General features: G+C 36.6%; 1 protein-coding gene across 1 annotated transcript in view; it reads left to right on the top strand.

The window, feature by feature from the left end:
• The window catches only part of PGGT1B (protein geranylgeranyltransferase type I subunit beta), a 56,655-nt gene that overhangs the window by 12,557 nt on the left and 26,188 nt on the right, over positions 1-17,910 (top strand). Inside the window, exons 3-5 of the mRNA XM_007451209.1 lie at positions 6,942-7,009; positions 10,711-10,862; positions 12,758-12,890. Of these exons, the coding sequence (XP_007451271.1) occupies positions 6,942-7,009; positions 10,711-10,862; positions 12,758-12,890 (353 nt within the window). The remainder of the gene's footprint in view (positions 1-6,941; positions 7,010-10,710; positions 10,863-12,757; positions 12,891-17,910) is intronic.

Below are 17,910 nucleotides of genomic sequence, written 5' to 3'. Positions count from 1 at the left end.
CGCTCTTCAAAACACAACAAAAATAAACAAAAACTAAACCCATTTATATGATTATACACCAATATCCATATTTTGCTAATGGCAGAAGCAATGCTGTACATTATTTAATATTTTGTAATTTTCAAAGATATCATCAAATTTGTTCTTCCCCTAATCTGCCTTCCCCAGAAGTGGAGAAGAAAATGAGAGGCAGAGTGATTAAGAGACCTGCCCAAGGCCACACACAGATGGAAAGTAATAGAGTCAGACTGAAATCCCTGGCTTCTTACTCCAGGTCCCAGTGCTGCTTTACTGGTGAAGTATATAGGTCCCTAGTGGAGACTATCATGAATGGAACTTAAGTACATTGTGAATATTTAATCACAATTAACCCTGGCCTTCCACTTAATTCCAGAGTTGTGAAGACCCTGTGGTATCCTAGTAATAAGTGTGTGGTCAGACCACTGGAGAGTTGGGGCCCTTCTCATCAGTATCAGGAAGTAAATAGGAAACACAAGGGATCAGGCTGGGAATTTTGTGTTACCCTCTCTGATCAGGGACACAACCAGAGAATTTTGGAACTAGAACCAAACAAGGAATATTGTAGTCCATCATTATACAAATGAGGATATTAAGATCCAGAGAGAGTAATAATTTGTCCACAGTCATATAGCTAGTTAATGCTAGGGGCAAAATTAGAATACAGTTTTCCATTTCTAATTTTCAGTTTTTCTAGTACTAGTCCCATGCAGTAGGTGCTCTGTTTATCATGTATGTTTTTCTGTAAGATATGGATTTTTTCATGAGAACTCTGAGGCTGTCTTATGGTGATAAAGGAAAATAAATCTGGTATCTCTTCCATAACAGAGTTCATAAAACATTAGAATTAAGTGTTTGGAATTGTAGATAAGGTGGTTTAATATTAAAAGGTAAAATGTTTAATGATTTCAGTTTTTTAGTAGACTTCAGTCAGCTTGTGCCTTTTTTTTTTAACAACATGCTGAAAATGTAAGTATAGTTTCATGTGGCTAAATTGAGCATGTTGCAGATTTTAGAAATTATAGAGCACCTGTTTGGGAAGCATTGTAGATCAAGAACTTTTTGCAAAGATAGTCTCACACTTATTGGTTGGTTGATGTCCCCAATTGCCCCTAGTCACATGTCTGGTAGGCTATGCTACAGGTCTTTTCACAGTCCACCTGCAATTCCAAATAATCAATTTACCATTTGGTTGGATGAAACACTGTTAAATTTCTAATCTCTACGAGAGAAAATCTCCCACCTGCCTTCTGTTTAATTGCCCTGTTCTAAAACTAATCTGTGAAATTTAGAAAATAGATTAAAAACAAAAACACTTTTTAAATTATATAATATTTTATGTACCTTGTCTGGGTCTCTCTTGACATCCTGAAACAGTTATGTAAGGTGTGTCCTTTTACTAGGAAACCTTGTGTTTCTTGAGACCTGTGAGGAATTACTTCTATAGCCATAAAATATAAACGTCCATTTTTACATTAAATCACCACATTCTTCATTTGAATTCTCTTTGCTTATTGTAAAAACCTGACATTCAAAATGAGAATTAGAAAGTTAAGAACATGACCAAAACAAGTTTTGAACTATATTTAAGCAGCATGACCACCATTAGTAATATATTTTAGCCTAAGAGTTGTCCTTTATTAGAAGCACCTAAATATAATTTTTTAATGTATTTTTATCATTCACAATAAAATTTCCTCCTAAAAGAGGGGAAACACATTTTCTTATGAAAAGCAAAATAACTCTGCTGATTAAAATAAATCTTTTTAAACTCATTAAAGTTTTACATTCTACGGGTTTATAATTTGCTTTTTAGAGAATATCTAAATGCATTGTCTTTGTGATGCTTGACATATAATTGGTGTTTATATGAACTTAGTAGTAAACTCCTAGGTTGTAAATGAGATATGACCCAGTCATCAAGCAGGAGTCAGCCTTGTAGCTTAATAATTGTCTTTCATGTGCAAGCATGCAGATAAAGGGATTGTTTTCCTTATGGTTGATAGCTAAACGTGTTATATTCTCTAATAACACATCCCTCTACGTGCTCACACATAAATACACATATATGTATTATATCCATCTGCATATGCCCATTTTTGCTATTTTCCTTTTCTTTCCATAGACCCAGTTTCATTTTTTAAAGTAATCTGGGTTTTTTTTGATACATAGCTATCTAGACTGCTTCCATAAAACAAGGAAACTAGTTTGACTTTATGGATGCATTCACCAAATCAATGGTATTCAATTCTGACTGTGTATCAGACAGGGATTATTTTTCTTTCTTATATATGATTGTTCAGGACCTACTGTGAGAGTTTTGATGTGGGCCGAGGTTAGGACCCAAGAGCATCTATATTTTTCCAAACTTTACTTGATTCTGTTGGTCAGCCAGATCACACTTTGTTCGCTTCGTTACTACTGAATAGGAACACTAGATGGCGCTATCTAAAAACCTCCAAAGAGGTTTAAACTGTATCCCGAATATGCATGCGGTTGTAAATTTGGAATAAATTGCATGTTTATATTTTAATAATTATGATGAATAGGTAAGCTTACTAGAATTATAAAATAATGCACAATAGCAGATCTTGACAGGAACCAATCTTGACAGGAACCAGAAAGAATGGCCTAATGAATTTTTTAAGATGATGATATGTACTCCATTTTGAAAATGGAAGAAAAGGTATTTTTATTTTAAAGAAACTTTCCTTGATAAATTGTAACAGAAGCTGTTAATTTCCTCCTGTTTCACTTTTGATAACATCTAATTAGCTGATGTTAAATGGTTACTATTTATTGAGCCTTAGTCACTGTGCTGAACACCATCTAAACATGCCCTTGAACCTTTAGAAGAACCCTGCTATATATTGATTGTAGTATATTATTGTTCCTAGTTCAAAAATGGAGGGAACCAGCTCAGAGAGGTTGTTACTTGCCTATAGAACACAGTGCTAGCAAGAATAGGATATTGAGTTTGATTCCAAGTGTCCATGCCACAGCTCCTAACCTTATGTGGTATTTTTGAGCATCAATATTTCTGCTACTTTTCAGAAAAGTTAATAATTTAAGTAATATAAAAACATAGAAATGAGCAAATAGAAGTGCCATTCATTTATTTCTAAGGAAATAATTTCATTGAGAAACAGATATTTATTAAACCCCTACTATATGTCAGCCTCTGTAAGGCTGACAGAGGCTAAGTTACTTAGTTAGCCTAACTAACTTAGTGGGGGCTCCAGAAAGGCTTCCTAAGGGAAGTATAAACTCAGACCTGAAACATGGAATCAGAGCTTTCTTCCATCAAAAGTAGAAATAGGATTTGATTTTCATAGAAAACTATCAGCAAATCAGTAGCTTGAAAGGATAACTTTTGAAAAGGCAGTCTGAAGGAAATAAAACTGATTGCAAAAATTTTAAGTCATAATAGGAAAACATTTTAGGAATCAGATCAAATATAGAGCCTAGGAAAATATACCTTTTAACGTTACCCCTCGCCCAGTTAAAGATGGATTAAAACAAGTGACGATAAAAGGATAAAGGCACCCATGGCTTGGTAAGGAAGGGATAATTTAATTTTAGATTTTAAAAGTACAGTGTTACATCCAATTTGGAGTATTGGAAGGAGTATTAGGCAGAATTCTAAAGATGTTGCCCCCTCTCCCACCAAAATTCCTGTTCCCTGGTTATTTAATCAGACACTGAGTTCTACAGAATTTGCAGGTGAAGTTAAGGTTACTAATTAGCTGACCTTAAAATGTGGAGATTGTTGATGAGTGTTATACATACAGGCACAGTATAATCATATAAGCCCTTAGTAAAGAAGAAGGCAGAAGAGTCAGTCAGAGTAATGCAGATGAAAGAGGGCAAAAGAGAGATGCTGCAGAAGGGGAAGCCAGAGAGTCTAAGCATGAGGCGGATTTGAGCACCATTGCTGATTCTGAGATACAAGGGCCCAGATGCAAGAAATGGCAAGAGTGCCCTTTAGGAGCTAAAGGGGTCCCCCAGCTGACAGCAAAGGAATGGAGACCTTAGTCTTAAAACCGTAAGGAACTTGATTTTGCCAAATAACTTGAATGAACTTGGAGGCAGATTGTTCCCCAGAGTCTCTAATAAGGAATATAGTCCTACCAACACTTTGATTTTAAGCCTGGTGAGACCTGCCTTGGACTTCTGACCTTACAGAACTGTGAGATGATAAATGTGTGTTGATTTAAGTTGCTAAGTTTGTGGTAATTTGTGATGACAACAATGACTAATAAAGAGAACAAAATTCACCTTTATTCATATCCTCCCACACAGTATTATTTTATTTATTCTCTTCCAGGCCTTGATGATAAGCCCACTTCGCCTAATTATAAACATAATACACATATATTTTTGTATCCTGCTTTTTCTCTTAACTTGAGCATATATATTTCTCTATGTTGCTATGTAGTTTTCCCTAATCATTACTTTTCATAGCAGTATAATGTTCCTTTGAGTATATAGTATGTTATATTTAACCTGTTGGATTTTTGTGTCACTTCAAAATTTTTACCATCATAATACTATAGTGAGTGTTTCTGTGCATTTGACCATCTCATATTTGAAGTTACTGGAGTGGATTTTCAGGTGCATCATTACCAGTCAGAAGGTATGAGCCTTTTTATAACTCATTATATATTGGCAAGTCTTAAATGGCTTACCAATTTAAAATTCTTAAGCAAAGATAAGAGAATCATGTTCATCAAAATTGTTATCATCATTAGATAGCATTCTTTTTTAAATAATTTTTTTGTTAATGGGGGAAGATGCTTGGTGGAGAGTTTTAAATTTAGGGATAGTTTCCTAAATTACTCAAAGAATTAATGTATAAGCTACTATTGTAAGTATTTCGGGGGTATAAAGCTGAATAGTTTATAGTACCTGAAAACCAGTTATTATGATTAGTCGTGTACCAGTCATAAGAGATATGAAGTTCCTCACCTCAGAACCTGATTTTAAGTCAAAAACAGGTTCCGAGGTTTTGTTTGTTTGTTTGTTTTTTGCGGTACGCGGGCCTCTCACCGTTGTGGCCTCTCCCGTTGCGGAGCACAGGCTCCGGACGCGCAGGCTCAGTGGCCATGACTCACGGGCCCAGCCACTCCGCGGCATGTGGGATCCTCCCAGACCGGGGCACGAACCCGTGTCCCCTGCATCGGCAGGTGGACTCTCAACCACTGTGCCACCAGGGAAGCCCAACTTGGTTTTTTTTATTAGCAATGTATGTGCAGTCTGTTGGTACTACATTCCTACCTTCTATTTTTATCATGCTGATTTTATAATAGTTCTCAAAACCATAATTATTTTCTTATTGTGGGAATGACCATTTTCTTCATTTATATTTTTTAATTTCTTTTTTTTCCAGCTTTCTGGAGATAATATTGACATATATATATAAATTTAAGGTGTACAGCATGATTATTTGATACACATATATACTGTGAAATGATTACCACAATAAGGTTAGTTAACACCTCCATTCCCTTTACATAATTGCCTTTTTGTGTGTGTGGTGATAAAATTTAAGGTCTACTATTTAAGGTCTTAGCTTCCAAGTATACAGTACTGTATTGTTAACTATAATCACCATGCTGTACATAACATTAAATCCCCAGAACTTATTCATCTTATAGTTAGAAGTTTGTACCCTTTGGTCAACATCTCTGCTGCCAGCCCTGACAACTACTATTCTACTCTCTATTTCTATGAGTTCAGCTTTTTTAGATTACACATATAAGTAAGAACATACACTATATGTCTTTCTCTGATTTATTTCACTTAGCATAATGCCCCCAAGGCTCATTCATGTTGTTATAAAAGGCAGGATTTCCGTCTGTTTGACGGCTGAATAATATTCCCGTGTGTGTGTGTGTGTGTGTCTGTTTGTGTCTGTGTATGTGTAACACATATGACATTTTATCTGTATATAGCTCACATTTTCTCTATCCATTCATCCATCGTTGGACACTTAGGTCGTTTTCATGTCTTGGCTGTTGTGAATAATGCTGCAATGAACGTGGGAGTACAGATATCTCTTTCAGATAATGATGTCATTTTGGGGGGGATATATATACCCAGAAGTGAAATTGCTGGATCATGGTGGTTCTATTTTTAATATTTTGAGGAACCTCCATACTGTTTTCCATAGCGGCTGCAACGATTTACATTCCCAGCAGTAGTCACAAGAGTTCCCTTTTCATGGATGTAGATATTTTCCTTGTTAAGTTTCCAGTTATATTCCATTGACATCTTGAAAAATTTTAGGTAGGAAAAATATCAGTGTGAGTAAACATACTTTGAATAACTAGAGATTAAGTGCTAACTTACAGTGTTCTTTTGTACTTCAAAGTATTGGACTTAGGATGAAGGTCTAATACTAAAATACAAAGTACATATATTTTCTGTGACTGTAGAGCAGTTTATACCTTTACCTTGCTCCCCTGTAAAGAAGCCGTGAGTTAAAGTAAAAAGGCACTAGATGGGACATTAGGTTTCTAGATCCTTTTATGTCGCTAACCAGCTATTACCTTGAACATGTCACTTAACATCTGGGCTTCTGCTTTCTGTTCTGTAACATGAGGGATTGAATATGTTGATGACATGAAAATGGTCATTTAGGAAAAGTATGAAAGCATTTTGTACTCAGTGAGTTAGGCTTAAATTAAAGGTACCTGGTAGGAGGTCATTGTTTTGGTTTGGACTGGTTTGGAAATTAAATGAAGAAATTCCCATAAAGCTCCTAGAGCAGACATTCAGTGTTGCCTAGCAGGAAAATGGAGAAAGTGACAAAACTTTGGTACTAAAATACTCTGTTTCTGAGAGACTGTATAACTGAACTGCTTTGGAATCTGTACAAAAATAAGGTACACTTAAAATAAGTACATATTTTTATTTTCCAGGATCAAATCTAAATCGCTGTGGTTTCCGAGGCTCTTCATACCTGGGTATTCCATTCAATCCATCAAAGGTTAGTTCTCTTTGCATTAGGAGGAAGGAGGAGAGGGAGTGGAGAGATTTTAGTAAGAAAAAAAACTAAGAAAGTAACAGAAAGAACCAGGCCTCCAAGTTTCAGTGTAGCTAAATACTGTCTAATAAACTGTGTGTTACCAACTGGAACTTTTTAAGGGAAAGCTATACCCACCTTACTTCTGGAAGAATGCACAGTATATAAATGAACAGAAATTCCTGTTGTTAAAAAATTGTCTTTCTTACTATCGTGTGTGTGTGTGTGTGTAAAAATTATTGGTGATTTCTTGGAGAAAATGGAAATAAAACACTGAAGAACATGATACTTGTTCTCTAAGAAACCAATGAACCATGTGTTACAGAAGGACTTTATATTTGGTTCACATTTCTTAGGAATGAAAGAGAAAGCTCTTGCTAAGCAGTGATTGGAGACCCAAGTAGTGATGAGTTATGATGACCTTCCTGATGGTAGGCAGACTGTCTTCAGGGTTATAGGCGAGGCTTTGGTACCAGCACATGCAGGTATAGAAAGCAGTGAATCCTAACATATGAGAAGCTTTTTTTCTTCTTCAAAGAAGCAGACCCCAAACAAACTTTTGTAGGTGTTTCATCTGTGCATAAAATATTTTTCTACAATAGAAGGCAGAGCAAAACTTCATCATTTTGTGGAAAGAGACCTCACAAAATAGAAACTTTTTCCTTGATGGGGGTCAGTCTGCTTATATAATGGTTACAAGCCAATATCTGGCTACACTGAGTACATCAAGATTTATATCCCTTTCCAAGCTGAAGGTAAATGACATGTTTCCAATTTTTCCATACTCTGCTCCAAAATTTTGGAATAAATAGCAGTGATTTTGGAAAAGGTGACCTGATTTGATAGAGGCACTGCTTCAACTTTCTTCCTCTACCCTAAGCTGTAGACCAGCATGCCTGTGTTAAAGTCATATGACTTTGCTAAGGTGTCTCCAATCATGTATGCCAGTTGCTTTTAACAGAGAATCTAGAAACTAAGGATCCATAAAAATTGTCCTTTTTCCCCATACATATAATACTTTCCAACTTAAGCCAGTCCTGAATAGAGGTAGCTCTCCATTTAGTCATAATGGACAGGATATCTAAAAGTCATGACACTGATGATGACCATTATACAGCACCATACCCTATACAGATGTATGCTTACACTTGTTGGGGTAAAACAGTTCTTTGATAACATTACTTTTAAGAGACAGCCCCCTTACTCCCCTCACCCCCTTCCAAGGCATTTTCGAAACAAAAGGATAAAATGTAAGGAGAAAACATTTTTTGCCTTTGATTCAGAGTCTCCTGAAACCCATTTTGGGCCCTTAATTCATCGAGACCCTGGCATTTTCTGGGGAAGCTAGGTCCCACTCCATTCTGTGTTGCATTAATCTGAATCTTGAGTGCTAGAGGGAGCTAGAGACCCTAGGTGGAATCATATAGGGCCACAAGGAGTTGTCACTTAGGGTGGTGGCTGAGAATCCAGGAGACAGATGAAGCCAAGAGAATCTGAGGAGGCACATACGATTTTCTAATACAGTATGTAAATAGTTTCTTCGCTTTTTCTTCTGAAACCACCTATGGGCCATTCACTTACCTGAAAAATGTCCAGGACCTTTAGCGGCCATAGAACACTTTTTAAGAAACACTAATGGATCTTCTCAACCCCCTTTTCTCACTGTTTTCCTTCAACAAATCCCATATTCTCTATTAAATTATGTACTGTCCTTAACACATACTACATAGCCTGGAATCTTCCTTCTCTGCTTTCCTTTTACTTTTTCTTCTACCTGTAACGCCACCTCTTCATCTGTACCTAACCAAGCTCCTCTTCTGCTGCAGAAAACAATCCTTTATCCATATATATTATTGTATCTCCATCATGACACATACAGCATTCTACTTTGTACTGTACTCATTCAAGTAGCCCTCTTCTCCCTTCAAGGTTAAGGTCCACATTTGATTTCTGTTCAGATTCCCCACAGTGTTTTTAACATAGCAGATATTTAGTTTGAGTATCAAAAAATGAAATGTTACAGGATTTCTAAGAAGGCAATTATAAACGTGGAATAGGATATCCAGGAGTATTAAAGCTTGAGTTCTAAGGAAGAGCTCAGAATGAAAGAAATACCACAGTGAAAATTTGCTTGTCATATTTGTGAGACCATATAAGGAATTGTATATGTAAGGCTGGATAGGTGGGGTGAGTTCAGATTATAGAGGATATTGAACACCTTTGCAAACTTATTCTGTGAAGAACTACAGAAGGTCAGTGAGCAGCAAAGTATTCTGATTAAGTCACTAGTGATTTCAAGACCCTTGAGTCGTGACTCCAAAGAAGTAGTGGCCCTTTTGATATTTGCCTTGCACTTGCATCATCATCAGTAAGGTAACTAGCATCTGTATAGACAATAATTTTATTTAATCCTCACAGTAACCCTGTGAAATAGGTACTAATATCTCCATTTTCCAGAATGAGAAAATGCAGCAGTGAGTAGTAGAGCCTGGATTTGATACCTTACAGTAGTGTAGAAGTTAACATTTATTGTAGAAAGCAGAGGAGTCTGTTTTAACCAAAATCTTGGTACAAGCTTCATTTTAACTTTCTAATGTTATGCACAGTTATTCTAGTATTTGAAGCAACTATTGATGAGCCCAAACTAAAACAGAGGGAAATCCTGTGAGAAAGATGAATTTAAAATACACTCTTATTCTATCAAAATTAAAACTTTCTTAAACTGAGAAATAGTACAATGTGAAATTTTACATTTTTTAAGTGAAATCATCTTTTTAAAATAACCGAACAGGATTGGCTATTTGAAAATAATTATAAAACTTTAAATGCTTTGTGTATTGCAGAATGTAAAGTTACTTGGTTTTACATTTTTACTTTTACTTTAATAAGTTTTTAAATTAATTTTATCTATGCCAGTGCCAACTAGAGTATACAGGATTTCCTACAAGGAGTCACATATTTTATAAACCTTAAGAGATCTTTGATAATTGTTGATAGTTTTGTTGAAACAGTCAAATCAGTGAAACTAATCCAATAAATATTCTGGTTATATGAGTTTCCTAGTTTGACTGCCCAGCTCTGCCTGGGCAATTACTAGTCTAACAGTCTTCACAAAAGACTTTTTGCAGTCAATACTCATTTGGTAATTTAAACTTTAAAAGTTAGATTGTTTTATTTCTAGAGAATTTTTCAATATTAGTATCTTGAGCTCTTCTTTGCATTTTTTTGTCATTTGTTATTCTAAGTGTTAATATTATCAGAGACTCAAATAATTAAACCATATGAGAATAGAATAATGTTTTTCAACTGTATTGTTTTGTAGGATTTTTAAATGGTGATCACTACTGTGGTACTTAATTTGAATTTGTACAGCATAAAAAATAATTATTTCTACATGCTTTTCTAACTTTATAAGACTTAAATTATAAGTGATATGGTTGGTCAAATAGGAAGTTGAAATAATTTGGCTTATTTGAATATCAGATCTACTGATCTGTATGTTGAGACATACACGAAATTGAGTTTTGTTTGTCTCTATCAGATGTCTATGCAAATCAGTATAAACAACATTTAATTTTACTGTTTACTGAAACCTCTTATCAAATTGCATGATGAAATAAGATCTCATTTCAGTTTTCTAATTAACATATTAATTTTGAATCTAGAATCCTGGAACAGCTCATCCTTATGATAGTGGCCACATAGCAATGACCTACACTGGCCTTTCATGCTTAGTTATTCTTGGAGATGACCTAAGCCGAGTAAATAAAGAAGCTTGCTTAGCAGGCTTGAGAGCCCTTCAGCTAGAAGATGGAAGGTATGGGTCATTCTTTGTTAATTGTCTTTTTTTTTTTTTAAGAAAAATCATTTGTAATTAAAAATAGATATAATACTATACTAGAATTGTAGAGTTTATCATAAACTCTTATTAGAACCACCTAAAGTTCACTGTATACATACGGTTTAGGTGCCTAATCAGTGAAATATTTCTTACGTGAATGAAAATAAAAGTAATCACAATAACAATTCCATTCTTTCTTAGTTCCTTTCTCTTTTTTTTAAAGGTGATAATAGATCCATAAATAAATGGTTTAATAGTTTCAGGATTAGGATCTACTTTAATTTACATTCTAGGTAAAAAAAAATGGACATTTTGACGCAGACATACATTTAATCTAAACTTTTATGCCTTAAGACGTAGTGATGGGGGAAAGAGGGATGAACAGTGAATATTATTATATTCTAGTGTAGGTAGTTTCTGTGATATTATTAAAGGATAGAAAAAGTAGTGAGTTCATTAATATTTGATGGTTTGAGTGGTGTGTCTAACAAAAAAAAAGTTTTAAGGTGAAACATTTTTTTTAAGTTTAGGAAGTGTTAAAGCTGTAGTGATGCTATCTAAAGAAAAGGCTTTGCAAACAAATCCTGCCACATTGTTATATCTGTACTCCATCTACTACTGTGTCTTTTCCTGTCAGTATTTTAAAAACACTGCCTTTGATGAGGTGGAAATTAGTGGAAACATATAAGGTAAATTGACATTAATTGGAAATACTATAAAACTAAATATTTACCTCAGCAAGTGCATGTGACTAATTTCTCAATAATTCATTATAGTCTTTGGTCACTGCTATCTTATCCTTATTTATAAATAAAAGAATAGGGCTTTCCTGGTGGCACAGTGGTTAGGAACCCACCTGCCAACGCAGGGGACACGGGTTTGAGCCCTAGTCCGGGAGGATCCCACATGCCATGGAGCAGCTGGGCCTGTGCGCCATAACTACTGAGCCTGTGCTCTAGAGTCTGTGAGCTACCACTGCTGAGCCACGTGCCACAGCTACTGAAGCCTGCACACCTAGAGCCCGTGCTCCACAACGGGAGAGGCCACCGCAATGAGAAGCCCATGCACCACAACAAAGACCCAATGGAACCAAAAATAAATAAATTAAAAAATATATATATCATATAAATAAAAGAATAGATATGAAATACAAACTATTATGTACTTCCCTAAAACTAATTAAATATGTGAAAATTAAATTAAAACAATATGATCGGGGCTTCCCTGGTGGCGCAGTGGTTGAGAGTCCGCCTGCCAATGCAGGGGACGCTGGTTCGTGCCCGGGTCTGGGAGGATCCCACGGGTCGCGGAGCAGCTGGGCCCGTGAGCCATGGCCGCTGGGCCTGCGCGTCCGGAGCCTGTGCTCCGCAACGGGAGAGGCCACAATGGTGAGAAGCCTGCGTACCACAAAAAAAAAAAAAAACCCAATATGATCAGTTAATTAATGGTTATCTATATTTACATTGTGAAGAAATTTCACATAAGCAGAACTTGGGCTTGAGAATTTCTTACTACCCAGTAGATCCCTGCTACTTTTTCTGCTATTAATTCTCAAGCCACTGTACCATAGCTTTCCATGGCTGAGAGCAAAGAAACTTACTCTGAGTGGTGGCATCTGGGAAAGAGTAACTGTGGTAGTATGTTAAGCTACCCAGAAATTGAACTTGGGAGTACAGTGTTGATTTAGAGATAGTTTTATATTATTCAAATTAATAGTCCTTTATTGAATAATACAAGCAGTATATGGTTTTTAAATCTGTATTTAGTGATAGCTTTTTCTGTGAGTGAATACATGAAGTAGGTGTTTCTAACTAACCCCCCTACAAAAAAATAAATTATAGTACAGTAAATCATATAGTTATTATTTTCAGTTTTTGTGCAGTTCCTGAAGGCAGTGAAAATGACATGCGATTTGTATATTGTGCTTCCTGTATTTGCTATATGCTCAACAACTGGTCCGGCATGGATATGAAAAAAGCCATCAACTATATTAGAAGAAGTATGGTGAGTTATGTTGATAAATTGACTCTTTGTTTTAAGTTATTACTGCTGATATATGGGGGCTGGGGCATGCCTCATCTCTTCTAGCAATAATTTGGAAATAAGGATAATAAGATTGCTTTCTGGGTACATCATATATCAGAATAGCCATTTAAGAATAATATTCAAGGAAAGTTTGACTCTTTAGCCATTAAATTTTAAATGTAATCTGATTGTATCCAAAGAAACTGTCTTTAGCAGAAAGAGATTGGTCAGCCTTAGAAGCAAAAAATAGTAAAATCTCAAAGGTAAATGTTGATAACCTATCTTAGTAGGGATCATTGGGAAGTCACAGCCAAGCATAAAGGAGAATTACAGTGCCCTTGGTGAGATTATTCCTATATTGGTTGTGAGGTGTGAGTTCCTTAAGCTATTTTGACTAGCAAGATTGACTGGGCTGACAGTAGATTTTTGGATCACTTTTGGTTTCTTAATACTTTTATGTGGGTTTTTTTTTTTAAATCTAAGGTTTATTTTGAGAATATCAAGTAGAAATTTTATTCTTTCACACAATACAATTTAGTCTTTTTATCAACAATAGTAAGGAAAACTTAGTTTAGTCTCAGCCAGAACTATCCTTTGCTCTACTTTTTAGTCTCTCATATACAACCAGAGAAATAGAAGTGCTGCTTCCCAGGTCTATTTTACTTCCTAAATATGAAATTTTTATAGATTAGAATATTTTAGGCTGTTAATTCAACTTTTACTAGTCCATATTTCAGAACAAAAATGTAAGTTCTTAGATGAATGGAGTTATTTTTAATTGAATGTGTGAATGTGAATCAGATTTTATAGAATCTATAATAGCACAGGTTTTTAAAAGCCTGTGGAGGCAGAAAGACGAAACCTTTTAAAGGAGTTTTAACATCTTTATTGGAGTATAATTGCTTTACAATGGTGTGTTAGTTTCTGCTTTATAAAAGGAGTTTTTTTTTGTTTGTTTGTTTTTTTATTTATTTATGGCTGTGTTGGGTCTTCATTTCTGTGCATGGGCTTTCTCTAGTTGTGGCAAGTGGGGGTCACTCTTCATCGCGGTGCGCAGGCCTCTCACTATCGCGGCCTCTGTTGTTGCGGAGCACAGGCTCCAGACGCGCAGGCTCAGTAATTGGGGCTCACGGGCCCAGTTGCTCCATGGCATGTGGGATTTTCCCAGACCAGGGCTCGAACCTGTGTTGTCTGCATTGGCAGGCAGATTCTCAACCACTGCGCCACCAGGGAAGCCCCATAAAAGGAGTTTTAAGAGGAAAGGAGATTTATGGTATAGACAAAGGTGGGAGATATGCATTTTGGCATGAATATTGCAGAAATAACACCATGTTCTTCTCAGTGCATTGTATTTGGAGGTACAACATGTTGATTTGCTCTATTATTGGTGATGTTAACTTTAATCACTTGGTTAAGGTGGTGTATGCCAGATTTTCCTCTGTAAAGTTAGCATTTTTCCCTTTGTAATTATTTAGTAACTCATGGTGAGATACTTGGAGACTGTATAAATATCCTGTCCCTCATCAAGCTTTTATCCACTAGTGTTAGTATGCATTGATATTTTCCAGCTCTATCATTCGTTCTGTAATTATCAGTTAAAATTCTACAGTTATGAAAAGCTTTCCCTTCACCTTTATCTACTTACTTATTTATTTAATTTAAACAGGCACTCTAGATTCTTGTTTTACTCAATGGATTATTATCTGTAACTGTCATTATTTATTTTGATGCTGTGCCAGATTCAGCCAGCAAAAACCCCTTCACCCCTTCAGCCAGCAAAAACCCCTTGTGCCCTTTTGGTATGTCCCCTTAATTCTTTGAGCACCTCCTTGTCTTCTGGTACAAGATATTCCAGGTTCATAGTTTAATTTCCCAGCCTCAGTTCTGAAATTGGTCATTTCTTCAAGGAGTTCTAGTTCTTATTGGAGGGTGATGTTTAGAAACCACGATTTGGGCACAAAATGTGCTTATTGGTACTGGGATATCACTGCTTCTAGCCCCTCTCTCAGAGGTAGGAAATGTATATATGTATACACAGACATCCCCCTTACACACTTATACACATCTATATCTTTTTCTCTATCTATCAGTCAAAAACCATGAGTTCACACTAATACCTCAAATTTTAATCCAATACCACTAGGTTCATTTTAACCTTCCTCTTTTCATTTGTAACTCCCTTCTCAGACAGTGACAAACCTGTCTACTATTATCCAGAATGCATTGGTTCTTTTTGTTTAGAGCCTAAAGGTATATAGTCAAACTGTTATATTTAAGAAACACTTGAGTTACTTCTTTTATTCCCTCCACCCCCAACCTTTGGTTTGTTTATGTTAATTTATTTGAAATAAAGTTGTTTATTTGTTTCTGTTTGGATTCTATTTTAGGATTCCCCCCCAACTTTGTTGATTTTATTTCTTTAATATGTGAAATATTAACTCGGTTCTGAAAGTCATAACTATACAAAAAGTTATATTCAGAGATGTGTAACTCACAGGACTTCCTATTCCTTCTATTTCCACCCCCTTCCTAACTCCCATGTTTACCACCTTGTTCCCATTCACTCTGTAGGTAAACGTTCTCATTAGTTTTTGGTTAGGCCTCCCTGTACTTCCTTTTGATGAACAGATATGTACATTTTTATTTCTGCTTTCTTACTCAAAAGAGTACTTTTTTGCAGTTTGCTTTTTTCATTTAACAATATAGCTTGAAAACCACTCTATATCAGGTCATAGAAATTTTCCTCATTTCTTTTTTAACAGTTTTGTAGTACTCCATCATGTGTACATGTCATAGCTTTTTCCAACTCTTCTATATATAGACTACATATTTTCCAAATGCGAACAATGTTGAAATTCATACCTTCTACATGTGTGCTTATGTATTGTCGGGGATATAACTTCAAAATAAATTCCTAGCAGTGGAATTGCTTAATCAAAAAGTAAATGCATACGGGGGGATTGGTTCAAGGTGGCGGAGTAGAAGGACATGCACTCACTCCCTCTTGCGAGAGCACCAGAATCACAACTAACTGCTGAACAGTCATCGACAGGAAGACACTGGAACTCACCAAAAAAGATACCCCATGTCCAAAGACAAAGGAGAAACTGCAATGAGACAGTAGGAGGGGCGCAATCACAGTAAAATCAAATCCCATAACCGCTGGGTGGGTGTCTCACAAACTGGAAAACAATCACACCACAGAAGTCCACCCACTGGAGTGAAGGTTCTGAGCCCCACGTCAGACTTCCCAACATACGGGTCCAGCAACGGAAGGAGGAATTCACAGAGAATCAGACTTTGAAGGCTAGCGGAATTTGATGCCAGGACTTTGACAGGACTGGGGGTAACAGAGACTCCACTCTTGGAGTATACACACAAAGTAGTGTGTGCATCAGGACCCAGGGGGAAGGGGCAGTGACCCATGGGAGACTGAACCAGACCTACCTGCTAGTGTTGGAGGGTCTCCTGCAGAGGTGGGGGGAGGCTGTGGCTCGCCGTGGGGACAAGGACACTGGCAGCAGAAGTTCTGGGAAGTACTCCTTGGCATGAGCCCTCCCGGAGTCCAACCATTAGCCCCACCAAAGAGCCTGTAGGCTCCAGTGCTGGGTCACCTCAGGCCGAACAACCAACAGGGAGGGAACTCAGTCCCACCCATCAGCAGACAAGTGGGTTGAAGTTTTAACTGAGCTCTGCTCATCAGAGCAAAACCCACCTCTACCCACCACCAATCCCTCCCGTCAGGAAGCCTGCACAAGTCTCTTAGATAGCCTCGTCCACCACAGGGCAGACAGCAGAAGCAAGAACTACAGTCCTGCATCCTGCAGAACGAAAACCACATACACAGAAAGATAGACAAAATGAAAAGGCAGAGTACTGTGTACCAGATGAAGGAACAAGATAAGACCCCAGAAAAACAACTAAATGAAGTGGAGATAGGCAACCTTCCAGAAAAAGAATTCAGAATAATGAGAGTGAAGATGATCCAGGACCTCAGAAAAAGAATGGTGGCAAAGATTGAGAAGATGCAAGAAATGTTTAACAACAACCTAGAAGAATTAAAGAACAAACAAACAGAGATGAACAGTACAATAACTGAAATGAAAAATACACTAGAAGGAATCAATAGCAGAATAACTGAGGCAGAAGAACAGATAAGTGACCTGGAAGACGGAACGGTGTAATTCATTGCCATGGAACAGAATAAAGAAAAAGGAATGAAAATAAATGAAGACAGCCTAAGAGACCTCTGGAACAACATTAAATGCACCAACATTTGCATTATAGGGGTCCCAGAAGGAGAAGAGAGAGACAAAGGACCAAGAAAATATTTGAAGAGATTATAGTCTAGAACTTCCCTAAATTGGGAAAGGAAATAGCCACCCAAGTCCAGGAAGCGCAGAGAGTCCCAGGCAGGATAAACCCAAGGAGAAACATGCCGAGACACATAGTAATCAAATTGCCATAAATTAAAGACAAACAAAAACTATTAAAAGCAGCAAGGGAGAAACGACAAATAACATACAGGGGAACTCCCATAAGGTTATTAACAGCTTATTTCTCAGCAGAAACTCTACAAGCCAGAAGGGAGTGGCATGATATTTTAAAGTGATGAAAGGGAACAACCAACAATCAAGATTACTCTACCTGGCAACGATCTCATTCAGATTTGACGGAGAAATCAAAAGCTTTACAGACAAGCAAAAGCTAAGAGAATTCAGCACCACCAAACCAGCTCTACAACAAATGCTAAAGGAACTTCTCTAAGTGGGAAACACAAGAGAAAAAAAGGACATACAAAAACAAACCCAAAACAATTAAGAAAATAGGAATATACATATTGATAATTACCTTAAATGTGAATGGATTAAATACTCCAACCAAAAGACACAGGCTCACTGAATGGATAGAAGAACAAGATCCATATATATGCTGTCTACAAAAGACTCACATCAGACCTAGGGACACATTCAGACTGAAAGTGAGAGGATGGAAAAAG

The sequence above is a fragment of the Lipotes vexillifer genome, unplaced genomic scaffold, assembly GCF_000442215.2.
Source record: "Lipotes vexillifer unplaced genomic scaffold, Lipotes_vexillifer_v1.1 scaffold91, whole genome shotgun sequence".
NCBI lineage: Eukaryota > Metazoa > Chordata > Mammalia > Artiodactyla > Lipotidae > Lipotes > Lipotes vexillifer.
This window is presented reverse-complemented; position numbering and strand designations above follow the sequence as displayed.